This window comes from Schistocerca cancellata, chromosome 2, assembly GCF_023864275.1.
Source record: "Schistocerca cancellata isolate TAMUIC-IGC-003103 chromosome 2, iqSchCanc2.1, whole genome shotgun sequence".
Classification (NCBI taxonomy): domain Eukaryota; kingdom Metazoa; phylum Arthropoda; class Insecta; order Orthoptera; family Acrididae; genus Schistocerca; species Schistocerca cancellata.
Window position 1 is genome coordinate 243549736 of NC_064627.1, and position 13497 is coordinate 243563232.

The 13497-nt window shown below is 45.9% G+C and overlaps 1 protein-coding gene across 1 annotated transcript in view; it reads right to left on the reverse strand.

Moving 5' to 3' along the window:
• Positions 1–493: 493 nt before the first annotated feature.
• The window catches only part of LOC126152780 (uncharacterized), a 48370-nt gene continuing 35366 nt past the window's right edge, over positions 494–13497 (reverse strand). The window contains exons 2-4 of the mRNA XM_049916028.1: positions 10925–11051; positions 752–1369; positions 494–517 (exon numbers count right to left, since the gene is read on the reverse strand). Coding sequence (XP_049771985.1) covers positions 494–517; positions 752–1369; positions 10925–11051 — 769 coding nt within the window. The remainder of the gene's footprint in view (positions 518–751; positions 1370–10924; positions 11052–13497) is intronic.

Genomic DNA, 13497 nt, shown 5'->3' on the forward strand with positions numbered 1-13497 from the left:
ACCTGCGACCGTAGCAATCGCGCGGTTCCGGACTGAAGCGCCTAGAACCGGTTGGCCACCGCGGCCAGCTTTTCATATTGGCCATTATCACTCAGTTTATCACCTTTTGTGTATCACTGTGTTTTGTTAACACGTGTGTGCCTGAGTATGTTGTTAGTTTTAACATAATGCACATGAGGGATTAATTTCATAGATTCTATTATCGTTATAAGATTAAAGATATGTTTTCTTACTGCCAGATCAAATAAATATATATTTGTGTACGTAACTTTCGTGATCAGCCAGCGTGAACTTGCTCATACACTGATTTGTGAAGGTAATTTTTGATTTCCATTAATAAATGATTAAGTTGAATTTGTCCAGTAAAGCCACCAGCACCTTCGAATCCCCCACTGCCACGCTTCTAACGTTTTGTCTCTAATCACCCCACTAACGTCATATAAGCTCTCAATTCGTTACGTTTCACTTGGTTTCCTCTTCCGTTTTGTATGCTTCACTTTTTTGTAATGCAGTTTATCTGTGACACGTGAACAGACAGTAAAATACATAAAATGTCTTGTTAGATGCAAGAGGAGCCCTGATGTACCAACTTTCGCCAAGAATAATAAATAAATAAATACAGCACTGAGGTATATCAGGCTGAATCCTGACCGGCAATAAACGGAGCACTGTAAGACAGTCAGATATCTTTATGAAGCCGTGTCCCACTACCGTCATTCGCCTTACCGCGCTTCGTAAGGAACGCACTTACGACTTGTAAGAACTTTGGAATATTATTAAGGGATGATTTTCGTTCACTTTTCTCTGCCGGACACTCGAGAGGTGTTTCCGACTTGGACCCTCCTGTACAGGGCTCAGTGTTCCCAACAACAAACACAGCCTCGAGTTCCGGCGACAATTTGGCCCCCTGAGTGCCACTGTCGGCTGCTCGGCCACTGTGCTCACTCTTCGAACCTTCTCCGCCGTGACTGTCTTCCTGAATTGCCGTTTCATTGGCGGCGCCTCCACGGTCCCGAGCGTCCGGATTGGCTGGCAGCTCTACGCCGCTACTGGGGCCCGCCTCCTCGGCGGACACCCAGCCAGTCTTGCGCGTCCCAGACGTGCTGGAGTCGGAGTCCGCGCAGCGGGGACCCTGCCGGACAGAGGAGGGCGCGCGCGCCGCAGACAGCACGGCCTGGAAGACCCGCAGCAGCGCCCCGCAGAGGCCGGCGGCGGTGGCGGCGCGGCACGCGGGCCCCCGCACCGGCGTCTGCACGCCGGCCGCCCGCGACGCCGCCCCCAACAGGCCGGGCAGCCACAGCAGCAGCTCCAGCGTCGCAGCCGACAGCGGCCAGCGCCCGCACCCGCAGCGACCGGCCACCGACCACAGCTGACAACAAATGTCACCAAACATTGTAGTCTGTCTGTAAACTCAAGAGCGAGCCGCTGATTCACCCATATAACTTCACAATGAGGGTTCGAGTGGTGCCGGCTGCTGTGGCCGAGTGGTTCTACGGTCGCAGGTTCGAATCCTGCCTCAGGCACGAATGTGTGTGATGTCCTTGGGTTAGTTCGAAACCTTACTAAGTAGTTCTAAGTTCTAGAGGACTGATGACCTCAGATGTTAAGTCCCATAGTGCTCAGAGCCATTTGAACCTTTTTTTTTTTATTCGAGTGGTAAACATAATCCCTGCGCACACCATTAAGGGCCCTACTCGATAGTCTCTTTCCAAAATGTTTGAGTCCAGAAAATGTGTTCCACGTTCCATCCAGATGCGAATCCGTCGGGAATCACTCTCCAGACTAAATCAGGATTCATCTGTGAAAACAACAGTGGCCCGTTTTTGGTGGGGGAAGTGACCTTTCCCGGAAGAACGCTGCCACCGGCCTACAGGGGCATCCAAAATACCATTACCCGTCTAGCGGCGCAGATCGGCGTGCAGTGAAACACGTCGTTTCTGTTCGTGCGATTTTAGTTGCCAGTGTCAGTCGCTTAAAAATGGCTCTGAGCACTATGGGACTTAACATCTGAGGTCATCAGTCCCCCAGAACGTAGAACTACTTAAACCAACCTAAGGACATCACACACATCCGTGCCCGAGGCAGGATTCGAACCTGCGACCGTAGCTGTCGCGCGGTTCCGGACTGTATCGCCTAGAACCGCTCGACCACCGGGGCCGGCTCAATCAGTTAACTTTGTATACTTACTTCGATATCCGGAAGTTATGGAAAATCGTTTGGCACTGCAAGAAAATGTGCAGAATATGATGACGAGGAGGTATTTGCGGAGTAACGAGCATTCGATCGTCTCTAATGTTATTACAGAGTGTATTAAAGAGGCGACCCAAAAATAACTGTTGGCTAATATTACCAGTCCCGAAAACGTGCAGAATATGAAGACGAGGTGGTATTTGCGGAGTAACGAGCATTCGATCGTTTCTAATGTTATTACAGCGTGTATTAAAGAGGCGACCCAAAAAGAGCTGTTGGCTAATATTACCAGTCCCAATCAAAGGGCTGCAATGTATGCAAACGTCAGCCTCGCCTGATAGGATGCATAAGGAAGGAACGCGAAAATAAGCCGCATCGTTTACTGGAATCGCCACGAAGGAAAACTAATAATTTTGGGAGGGAACCCAACGTTACAGACAGTTTCAAAATCACGTAAAACCTTTGATGCTTATAGAACACTAAATCTCTTTCTCGATTGCTCTTCTCCTGATTCTAAGACATATTGCTTAAAACATGTGCGCAATAGCTATTCTAAACACTGCTGAAATTTCCTTAGAAACATGTACACCGATTCTGGGCTTCTAAGCAAAAATCTTCACATACGATGTGCATTCACACATTAATTTTTATTTTTGCCAAGAAGTTATTCTCATCAAAATATTCCCCATTACATACTATACACTTATGCCAGTGCTTTTTCCAATTCCCGTAACACGTTAGGAACTGTTTCTTCGGGTTAATTTATAGGTCTCTTAACTGTGCATTTTTAATCTCATCCATGCTTGTAAAACCGCTGTCCTTTAAGGCCTGCTTTGAAATGTTTATACCACTTGGTTTACTCATAACAGTCTCACCAAAAGCAATATTTAACATTTCAAAAAATTTCATACACTTTATTCCATTCTTATAACAAAATTTTATGCAGATTCTCAAAGCTATTTTTATACAAAACAAATAATCGTTGATGCTACCAAAACACATCTAACCTTTTTGACAGCTGACAACACAGTAAATACCCAATATACGTAACATTGTACACAATGTTGAGACATATTTACGAAGACAGTGACAAAAAAGTAGTGCAAATCGGACTGATACACCACACAAAATTATAAATTTCTGCTTACTTTTTAAACACTCTTTGTGTTGCAAGAATTGTTAGGTTTCAATGCAGTCCTTCGAAGAAATCTTTACCTTTTAGTAGAAACACATAAATAAGAACAAGCCTTAAATTCTACAGAGTGATTGGATTATATGGGGTTCGTTTTACGAATAGCAACAGAGGAACATACATTCACATGAACTGGCACTGGGTTCTATGTTTGTAGTAGAATCCTGACTTCCGTTCTTACGTTAATATTATTTACTCTATAATGTTGTGTTTCGGAAGAAGATATCAGTTTTTGTATTCCTTATGGTCTTAATGCATTTGTCTAAAGATAAACGCAGCCGAGACGTATCTGTACACGGCGTCGCCACAGATTTAAAGCGCGCGCCGCGACTGGGCCGATACTACGCTGTGAAACAGCCTGTAGAAACGCCTTGTGACGTAGCTGGGTTGGCAGATAGGGGACTCGCTCGCTCGCTCTTCAGTTTACCGACAGACTATACTACAACCTCGTATGTCTGCACCAGCTGGTGTACGTAGGGAAAGGCTGACCACAGTCCACAGCGTGCCAAACCGCAGGCGAACCTGATGTCCATGTGGAACAAAGCCCGTCCTTACTCGCCGTTGCTCGGTCCTCCTCGAAAGTATTCGGTAGAGCGCGACATTTCATTTAGTATAGCGGTGAGGCATTTTTCAGTCAGTATGGCTCTCTTCAGTTCGTCAGAACCGTGGCGTCAGCGCCGTTTACCATTCGCTATTTGTTTGGGGAATGAACAGCGGCTCACTGGACAAAGAGAGACTGTCTGACTGGCCAAAGAGAGACTGTCTAACTATCGATCGTTACCAGCCCTTAAAAAGAAATGGGAATGACACAATAGAGGGATCTGAATCTTCAGTGTTTATTATACAGTCGCATAATTAACAGGAACCGTAAAATTCTTATGAAATGACATCGCAACACTATGCAGAAAAAGCTTAAAAGTTTAGTTGACAGTTAAAAAACCAAAACGATCGACAGATGACGTTCATTGTTCGTACATCGACAAGCACGTTCTGCTACGTTTGCAAGCATGGACACATGAAGCAATCCGTGGTACAAGTAGTACAGTTTTTGAAGTCGCAGGCATTATTCCGCTGTCAGCTGCAACAGTTTTTGAGGGAGCTGAAAGAAGACTGATGGGTCTTTATATATTCTTGCAAAGTATTTTGGTTAAGTCAAGGGCTAATCCTGGAACGAATTTTCGCTATTAAATCCACTACTGCTGAATATCTTAAGGATGAAGGACTGCAGGGGCGAAGATTAGAACATCCAGAACGGCTTTTAAGTGGACGTGACTGCACACTGCCGACAGTAAGTCGTTGTGAGGCGAGAGAAACCGTTTGTTTCTGAATTTAAGGGGACGCATTTAAAAAGAAGATCGCACCGTAGATGGGAAAAATGGTAAAAAAACACAGTCCAGTTCCCAAAGCTTACTGGCGTTAATGAAAATTCGAGGTCTGAAGAGTGCCTATCAAAGAATTATAAGGTAGATTTCTAAGCATGTCTAAGACACTGTGTTACATTTGCTTCCGAGCTGTCTTCGAGACCGTTTCTCATTTGAGCTGAAAGCGCCACTGAGCATGTGCAGAAGGAACTGACTGACATGCAGTGTAATTCCTGTTGTAAAGATGAATCCCTTTAGGTTTAAAGCGCCCTGAATATCTGGATTGTTTTCCTCAGGTAGAGTTGCCACATCTCTAGAATGACGCTGCAAAATTCCTACAATATATCGATCAAAATACGCACGTCAAAGATATTTTCTCGATTATATAACTAAATACACTCCTGGAAATGGAAAAAAGAACACATTGACACCGGTGTGTCAGACCCACCATACTTGCTCCGGACACTGCGAGAGGGCTGTACAAGCAATGATCACACGCACGGCACAGCGGACACACCAGGAACCGCGGTGTTGGCCGTCGAATGCCGCTAGCTGCGCAGCATTTGTGCACCGCCGCAGTCAGTGTCAGCCAGTTTGCCGTGGCATACGGAGCTCCATCGCAGTCTTTAACACTGGTAGCATGCCGCGACAGCGTGGACGTGAACCGTATGTGCAGTTGACGGACTTTGAGCGAGGGCGTATAGTGGGCATGCGGGAGGCCGGGTGGACGTACCGCCGAATTGCTCAACACGTGGGGCGTGAGGTCTCCACAGTACATCGATGTTGTCGCCAGTGGTCGGCGGAAGGTGCACGTGCCCGTCGACCTGGGACCGGACCGCAGCGACGCACGGATGCACGCCAAGACCGTAGGATCCTACGCAGTGCCGTAGGGGACCGCACCGCCACTTCCCAGCAAATTAGGGACACTGTTGCTCCTGGGGTATCGGCGAGGACCATTCGCAACCGTCTCCATGAAGCTGGGCTACGGTCCCGCACACCGTTAGGCTGTCTTCCGCTCACGCCCCAACATCGTGCAGCCCGCCTCCAGTGGTGTAGCGACAGGCGTGAATGGAGGGACGAATGGAGACGTGTCGTCTTCAGCGATGAGAGTCGCTTCTGCCTTGGTGCCAATGATGGTCGTATGCGTGTCTGGCGCCGTGCAGGTGAGCGCCACAATCAGGACTGCATACGACCGAGGCACACAGGGCCAACACCCGGCATCATGGTGTGGGGAGCGATCTCCTACACTGGCCGTACACCACTGGTGATCGTCGAGGGTACACTGAATAGTGCACGGTACATCCAAACCGTCATCGAACCCTTCGTTCTACCATTCCTAGACCGGCAAGGGAACTTGCTGTTCCAACAGGACAATGCACGTCCGCATGTATCCCGTGCCACCCAACGTGCTCTAGAAGGTGTAAGTCAACTACCCTGGCCACCAAGATCTCCGGATCTGTCCCCCATTGAGCATGTTTGGGACTGGATGAAGCGTCGTCTCACGCGGTCTGCACGTCCAGCACGAACGCTGGTCCAACTGAGGCACCAGGTGGAAATGGCATGGCAAGTCGTTCCACAGGACCACATCCAGCATCTCTACGATCGTCTCCATGGGAGAATAGCAGCCTGCATTGCTGCGAAAGGTGGATATACACTGTACTAGTGCCGACATTGTGCATGCTCTGTTGCCTGTGTCTATGTGCCTGTGGTTCTGTCAGTGTGATCATGTGATGTATCTGACCCCAGGAATGTGTCAATAAAGTTTCCCCTTCCTGGGACAATGAATTCACGGTGTTCTTATTTCAATTTCCAGGAGTGTAAGTCACGATTACGTGGCAATCTGAGTGCAAAAATCTGTGAAGCTGCCTGCATCTGTTCGTAAGCTGACAGTTGTACCAAATGAACAATATTATTATGTCTTCAGTGCGCCAACATAATTAAATAATATTGGACATTTCTTTCTTTTGTGAACGGTTTTATTGAGAAATATGAAATAAGAATCGAAGTTATATGCAGGATGACTGCCTTGTCATCTAAGTATGGCTTCTTCACATATTCTCCCTCTTCGCCCTTCCCAAGCGTAGACAGTGAAGCTTGGTAGTGAGGGAAGTATGCAACTAGCCTGAGGGCTTCACCAAGCAAACCACGGCACTACTCACGAGAGGTACGTTTGGTTGTCTATGAACTAGGGTAACTTGACAGATTTCAACTTTGATATTACAGCATCTCACATAGTTTAGGCTCTATATTCGTTAATTGATATAACAAGACCAGATATTGTCTTGAATGCAGTTGTGTCTACTGCCTTTTTCATCCTCATGAAATTGATCATTGCCAAGCGTTTCGCCCATTAGGGGCATTTTCTTAACCCCAGGGCAAGAAGTTGCAATGGAACACTCTTTGCCCCGGCGCCCTCTTTGGTAGCGCCAACGGCACAGCAACGGTGATTCCGAATATCAGAGTCTTTCTCCGTCATTGCTGACGCTGCAGCGGCTGCTGTACCAACCTCTGAACATCTGAAAGATTTCCCACCTTAGTGCTCTCTCTCCAATTCAGTTCCTATTTCTTCTTCTTCTTCTTTTTCTTCTTCGTCTTCTTGTTCCTTCCCCTCCTACTTCGCCTTCCCTGCTTCCATTTTCCTTTGCCATTCCCAATTTCTTTCACCCGTCACTAAAACTCTCCCTCACGGGTACGGCGTCCAAGGAAAGCATACCGCCTGCCATATTCCAGTTACGACCGTGTATGAACCACATATATTTCACAAGACAATTCATTTTTTTACCATATGCTAACGAATAAAGATATGGAAAAATACCACCTAGTACCAAAGAACTCAGGAATGCGTTAAGAAAAGCTGAACAAGGGAGTGAGAGGAAGTGAATGTGGATAAACTATACATAGATATGGTGGGAGCACAGGCAGGCAACACTTGAACACTATGCTATATCTACACCAAGTATCCGTATTTAAATGCTGCTACGAGCACACTAGTTGTTGAAACAGCTAGCAATAGATGTACACAATCTATGTATAGGTGTTTACACGGATTAAACAGTTGCGGAACTCACGGAAACAGCCTGCGATTTAGGTTAAATGGGGAAATCTCTTGCTAAAGATGGTCATATGAACACAGTTTTATGTGCAGGAAACAGCTAAATGGCTCTGAGCACTATGGGAATAAAGATCTATGGTCATCAGTCCACTAGAACTTAGAACTACTTAAACCTAACTAACCTAAGGACATCACACAACACCCCGTCATCACGAGGCAGAGAAAATCCCTGACCCCGCCGGGAATCGAACCCGGGAACCCGGGCGTGGGAAGCGAGAACGCTACCGCACGACCACGAGCTGCGGACAGGAAACAGCTCGACAGCAGTTTCATAGTTGTGTGAGGATTACGTTACCCTTGACATGTACAGTATGATTTAAATTCTGTAAGTTCAGTCTGTCTGATATTGTTCATTATAATTTATACAAGCTGCGGAGATGGAGTTTAAACACTCTTCGAACGTGATCAGGAGTCATACGTCTGTACGCGACATTTCTACCCTCCTAAACATCCCTAGGTCTACTGTTTCCGATAGTGAAGTGGAAACAAAGGAACACGTACAGCACAAAAGCACACAGGTCGACCTCGTCTGTTGAATGACAGAGACCGCCGACAGTTGAAGAGGGTCGTAATGTGTAATAGGCAGACATCTGTCCAGACCATCAGACAGGAATTCCAAACTGCAACAGGATCCACTGCAAGTACTACGGTAATTAGGTGGGAGGTGAGAAAATTTGGAGTCCATGGTCGAGCGGCTACTCATAAGCCACACATCACGCCGTTAAATGCCAAACGACGCCTCGCTTGGTGTAAGGACCATAAACATTGGACGACTGAACAGTTGGAAAACGTTGTGTGGAGTGAAGAATCACGGTACACAACGTGGCTATCCGATGGCAGGGTGTGGGTATGGCGAATGCCCGCTGAACGTCATCTGCCAACGTCTGTAATGCCAACAGTAAAATGGTCTTAAAGTGTTGTGGTGTTTTTCATGGAGGGGGCTTGCACGCCTTTTGCGTGGCGCTATCACAGCAGAGACATACACTGTTGAAGAGCAATTCGGGGACGGCGACTGCATCTTTCAACACGGTCGAGCACCTGTTCATAATACACGGCCTGTGGCGGAATGATTACACGACAGTAACAACCCTATAATGGACTGGCATGCACAAAGTCCTGACCTGAGATGTTTTGGGACGCCGACTTCGTGCCAGGCCTCGCCGACCGATATCGATACCTCTCCTCAGTGCAGCGCTCTGCTGCTCACAGGTGTGAGCTGTTCTCTGTTCAGCTTTCACTGCCTGGCTACCGACACTTATTTGATGCAGTCTACTTCAATAATTATGAGTACAGTTTCACAAAATTAGGCGGACGTGTGTCCTTCAAAATGGTTCAAATGTCTCTGAGCACTATGGAACTTAACATCTGTGGTCATCAGTCCCCTAGAACTTAGAACTACTTAAACCTAACTAACCTAAGGACATCACACACATCCATGCCCGAGGCAGGATTCGAACCTGTGACCGTAGTGGTCACGCGGTTCCAGACTGAAGCGCCTAGAACCGCACGGCCAGGACGTGTGTCCCTAAACACACGCTACGCGTCAGAGAACGAGATGCGTGACGTAACTTTTACCTACTGGATTTTCTTCTCCTCTTCGATTATTTCACATTCTCTACTCCTAACCAGATTCTGTTGGGAGCAATTGGCGCACATGAATGGTTCAGTGTGTTTAATGCCTGGTCCGTCGTCAATTGAACCACATCTTTCGCACATAGCCTGACGTTCGCAAAACATAGTGGTGTGACCAAGGTTTTGACACTTAAATCAGTGCTTTGGATTAGGTACGTAGGGTTTAACTTCGACGTGGATAAAGCCTGCTACAATGCAATCAGGAAATTTCTGTTAACTGAACTTAAGAAAAAAGATGGATCCTTCCCGAGCTCATCATTTACTCTTATCACGAAAGTCCTAACCCTGATGATACCTTCGCTTTGCCATTCTTGTTGCAGATATTTTGCATCGATAACCATCATACTGTAACAAATTGCAAACCCCGTACAGCAGTTTAGTGCTTTGTACAGTTCACAATTTACCGCAGTGTGCAGTTCACTGTTGACTGCGTACAGTCAAAGAGACTGGTAACTGAAGACCTTGTTTACTTGGGACGATTTCTTATTCTTGACCAAGAGTGTACCGTTACATAGCTTTTTGATATATTTAACTAGTCCTTCACTTACCTCCTAATCTTTATTTCTGTAGAAAGAAGATAAGTTTTCCTTTGGACCTTCCACAAGTTTAATTACAATGAAAACATTATCTTTATTACTATTAGAGCTTCGTCTGGTAGTGATACACATCTCAGCTGGGTCAGGTACCCGAATTATCTTTGGCATTTTGGTGCTAATAGTGTCCATCAAACCACTTGAATCACTGGGAGTATTTGAATTAGATCTACGCTTCATGGAGACCCCACGAACTGCTAGGGAGAAAAAGATCCTCTTCCCACGATAAGCCTTATACAATTCAGGTGCGGCAGGTTCCCCAGAAGTTGCTCGCTAGCGATTCTTTCATCTTAACAACCATCTGCCCCACTGGTACAAAACACACTTAGAGGTTCAGTATCTCTTCATCGTATAAACGTTTGCACCACTCTTGCTATTCGAGCGGTTGAGCCATATCTTGCTTCCACTGACACACACCGCTTCACCACTGCACCCACATATGGACATTGAAGCATCCCTGTAACTTAAGGCTACAGAGGGCAGGCAACACTTACCACTTCTCGGCTCAGGAAACCCGAGTTTGCCATCAGTATGCCATCAAAGAAGTGCAATCTCTCTGAGATGACGGCTTTATCGAGAATACCACGGGTGCAGTGAGCTTCACGCCACTCCCATGTCCCCATCGACGTGTTAAATTGTAAATATGTAGAGAACTGAAGCCAACACCAAATTTCGTGGTCAGTGCTTGATATTTTCGTTGTAATAATAAAATCTTACGTTAATGATGGTTGCTCCGTCAGTTGCCATGTAGATCAGATATCGGACTCTTCTTTAATGGAATAAAACTGATAATGATGTACAGCAGATAATACCTGTTAGCAGCTAGGCAGGGCTACGCACTCACCAGAGGAGCTACGTGACCCAACAGCAGCAGCACAGCGGCAACCAGAGGGTCCGAAGGCGGCTCTTCGCAGTGGCAGGCGGTGTCGCCGGTGTTGTTCTCCGGTGTAACGCTCACCAGAGGTGGCCACCTGCAAATTAATAGTCACGGGAGCCGAGATGGAGAAATTTTGATACCTTCGATGAAAAAGAAACTACTTAAAACGTAAGTCTTAATTTAGGTAAAAAAGTTCTGAACAGGTACAAAATATTGCACAGAAGTGAACCGCGGACTGTGGAGAAAGCATAAAAGAAAAGAACAGAAGAGTCAGGTGTCGTATTACAGTGGTAGCCTGAAAATTAACTGGGCTCATAAGAGAACGTAAAACTGGGTATCTGTGTGAGTCTTTCAGCAGTAATTGTAACATAACGTTACAAACATTTGTACTGAGACACTTAATTTCGACATATATGGTATTTTATAATCTTTATCCTTTAATTTTGACAGCATTAAATTCTGATGTGCGGTGGGGTGTTAGGAATATTGATATTACACTGTGATCAAGCTCCCCCCCCCCCCAACCCCTCCACCCACGTCAGGGCCACATAATTATCTGTCACAAAGATGAACTGACATAGTGCTATAACTTTGTTCAAATTAGAGCTGTTTTATGAATTTTTTGTCTATACACGTAAAAAAATATGTCGCGAAGTTTGCCAATTTCGTGAGAGGTATTTTTAAAATTTTCTTGACATCCAAACATCTATTGATCCATCCTTCTTGAAATATGAGCCATGCACCGGCATATATAGATGATTTAAGAGACGTTGCTACTTCATCGCTTGGTGACGGATTTCTCTGCTTCGTGGTATGCGGCACGCAAAGAGGCGGCTCGGAAAATTTAGTGTCGGGCGCACCTGTGCGATCTCTGTCTTGTTCGGTAGTCTGTCTGATGGTGTTGTGGTCCCAGAGGTGAACGTGTGTGATACACGTCGAAAAGATAGCACCCAGTATCTATAACCTCATGTGGGATGGGGTTGGCGTACTGTGAAGAAGTATGGTTCTGCATGTGATGTGGTGTAATGGACAGACAGTTACCGCTAGGTGACTCCTGAGCTCTCGTCTCCACGTTACTGAGACAACACCCCTAACGAATCACTGGAACTTCGTCTGAGCGACCGGCCTATTTTGAATCCGGTGAGCTTTCAGTTGTTATAGCTGAGGTAATGGTTTTAATTCATTGGAGACACATTCTATTGTAATATCCCTGCCTCTTATTTGGTGAAATAAGTGTAGTAGGGGTAGAGGCTACCAACGTGTTTTATAAGGGCTTTTCATGTGGTGAGACAAACCAGTACTTGGATTGTTCGCTAGAAACATTTATCTCCAAGCCCATCTGCCATGTCATGTCTGTGGTGTTACCTGAACTTCTGGTGTACAGAAATACATATTATGATCTTCAGGCCCAGTACCGTGCCGAGTACTGCTTAGCCTGTAATTATTTTCGACACAGAAAAAAATGTTCAAATGTGTGTGAGTTTCTATGGGACCAAACTGCTGAGGTCATCGGTCCCTACACTTACACACTATTTAAACTAACTTATGCTAAGAACAACACACACATATGCCCGAGGGAGGACTCAAACCTCCGGCCGAAGGGTTCGACACACATCTCATTGATTGGGGGTATTGCTTTCATATAATCATACACACCGTGTGCTCAGAAACAGTCTGGTGAGCTTACTACGGTGTTGTAGGGTAGACTAAAATATTTGCTAAGAAAAAATGCGCTATGTTGCACCGTTTCCGAGTTATTTAACATTGAAGATAGAAAATCAGATCATCGGGTTCGGAAACTCGAGAAGCCTACCAGAGGTGGTGTCGCCAGACGTGTGCTTCGTTTTGTTTCCTCAAAACGAACAAACGTAACTTTTCCTCACGTACATTATATTTATCACTTCATAAATAGCAACATTTTAGCTGAAATTGAGGTTTTGAATAAATGGTAACTCACAGACCCACATAAATCTATGCAGTACTGCATTTTAGCGCTTGAATATGCGCGCACAACGACTTTATTGGCTAACTCCACTGCCAAATAGCTTGGAAAAGGTGTGGTGTACTGAATTTTTTTGTGAACATTTATTCATCAGCAAAATCTTCTCTGTAGCATCCTTACAAGCTCTTCAGTCTGTTCTTGCCCACCCTGCATACGGAATGTTTATAACTCTGCTTTCTTTACGATGCAGTAAAGTGGCCTACTAGCGCGAGTGACCGTAATTTGTAAATCAGATGCTCACCAATAGTAAGCTGACCTTGACCGACGTATTGAATCAGCCGGCCAGTGTGGCCGAGCGGTTCTAGGCGCTTCAGTCCGGAACCGCGCGACCGCTACGGTCGCAGCTTCGAATCCTGCTTCAGGCATGGATGCGGGTGATGTCCTTAGGTTAGTTAGGTTTAACTAGTTCTAAGTTCTAAGGGACTGATGACCTCAGAAGTTAAGTCCCAAAGTGCTCAGAGCCATTTGATGTATTGAATCATGAGAAATAAAAACATTCATAACTCATTTAACACAGTTTTCTCTAAGCCCGACAACT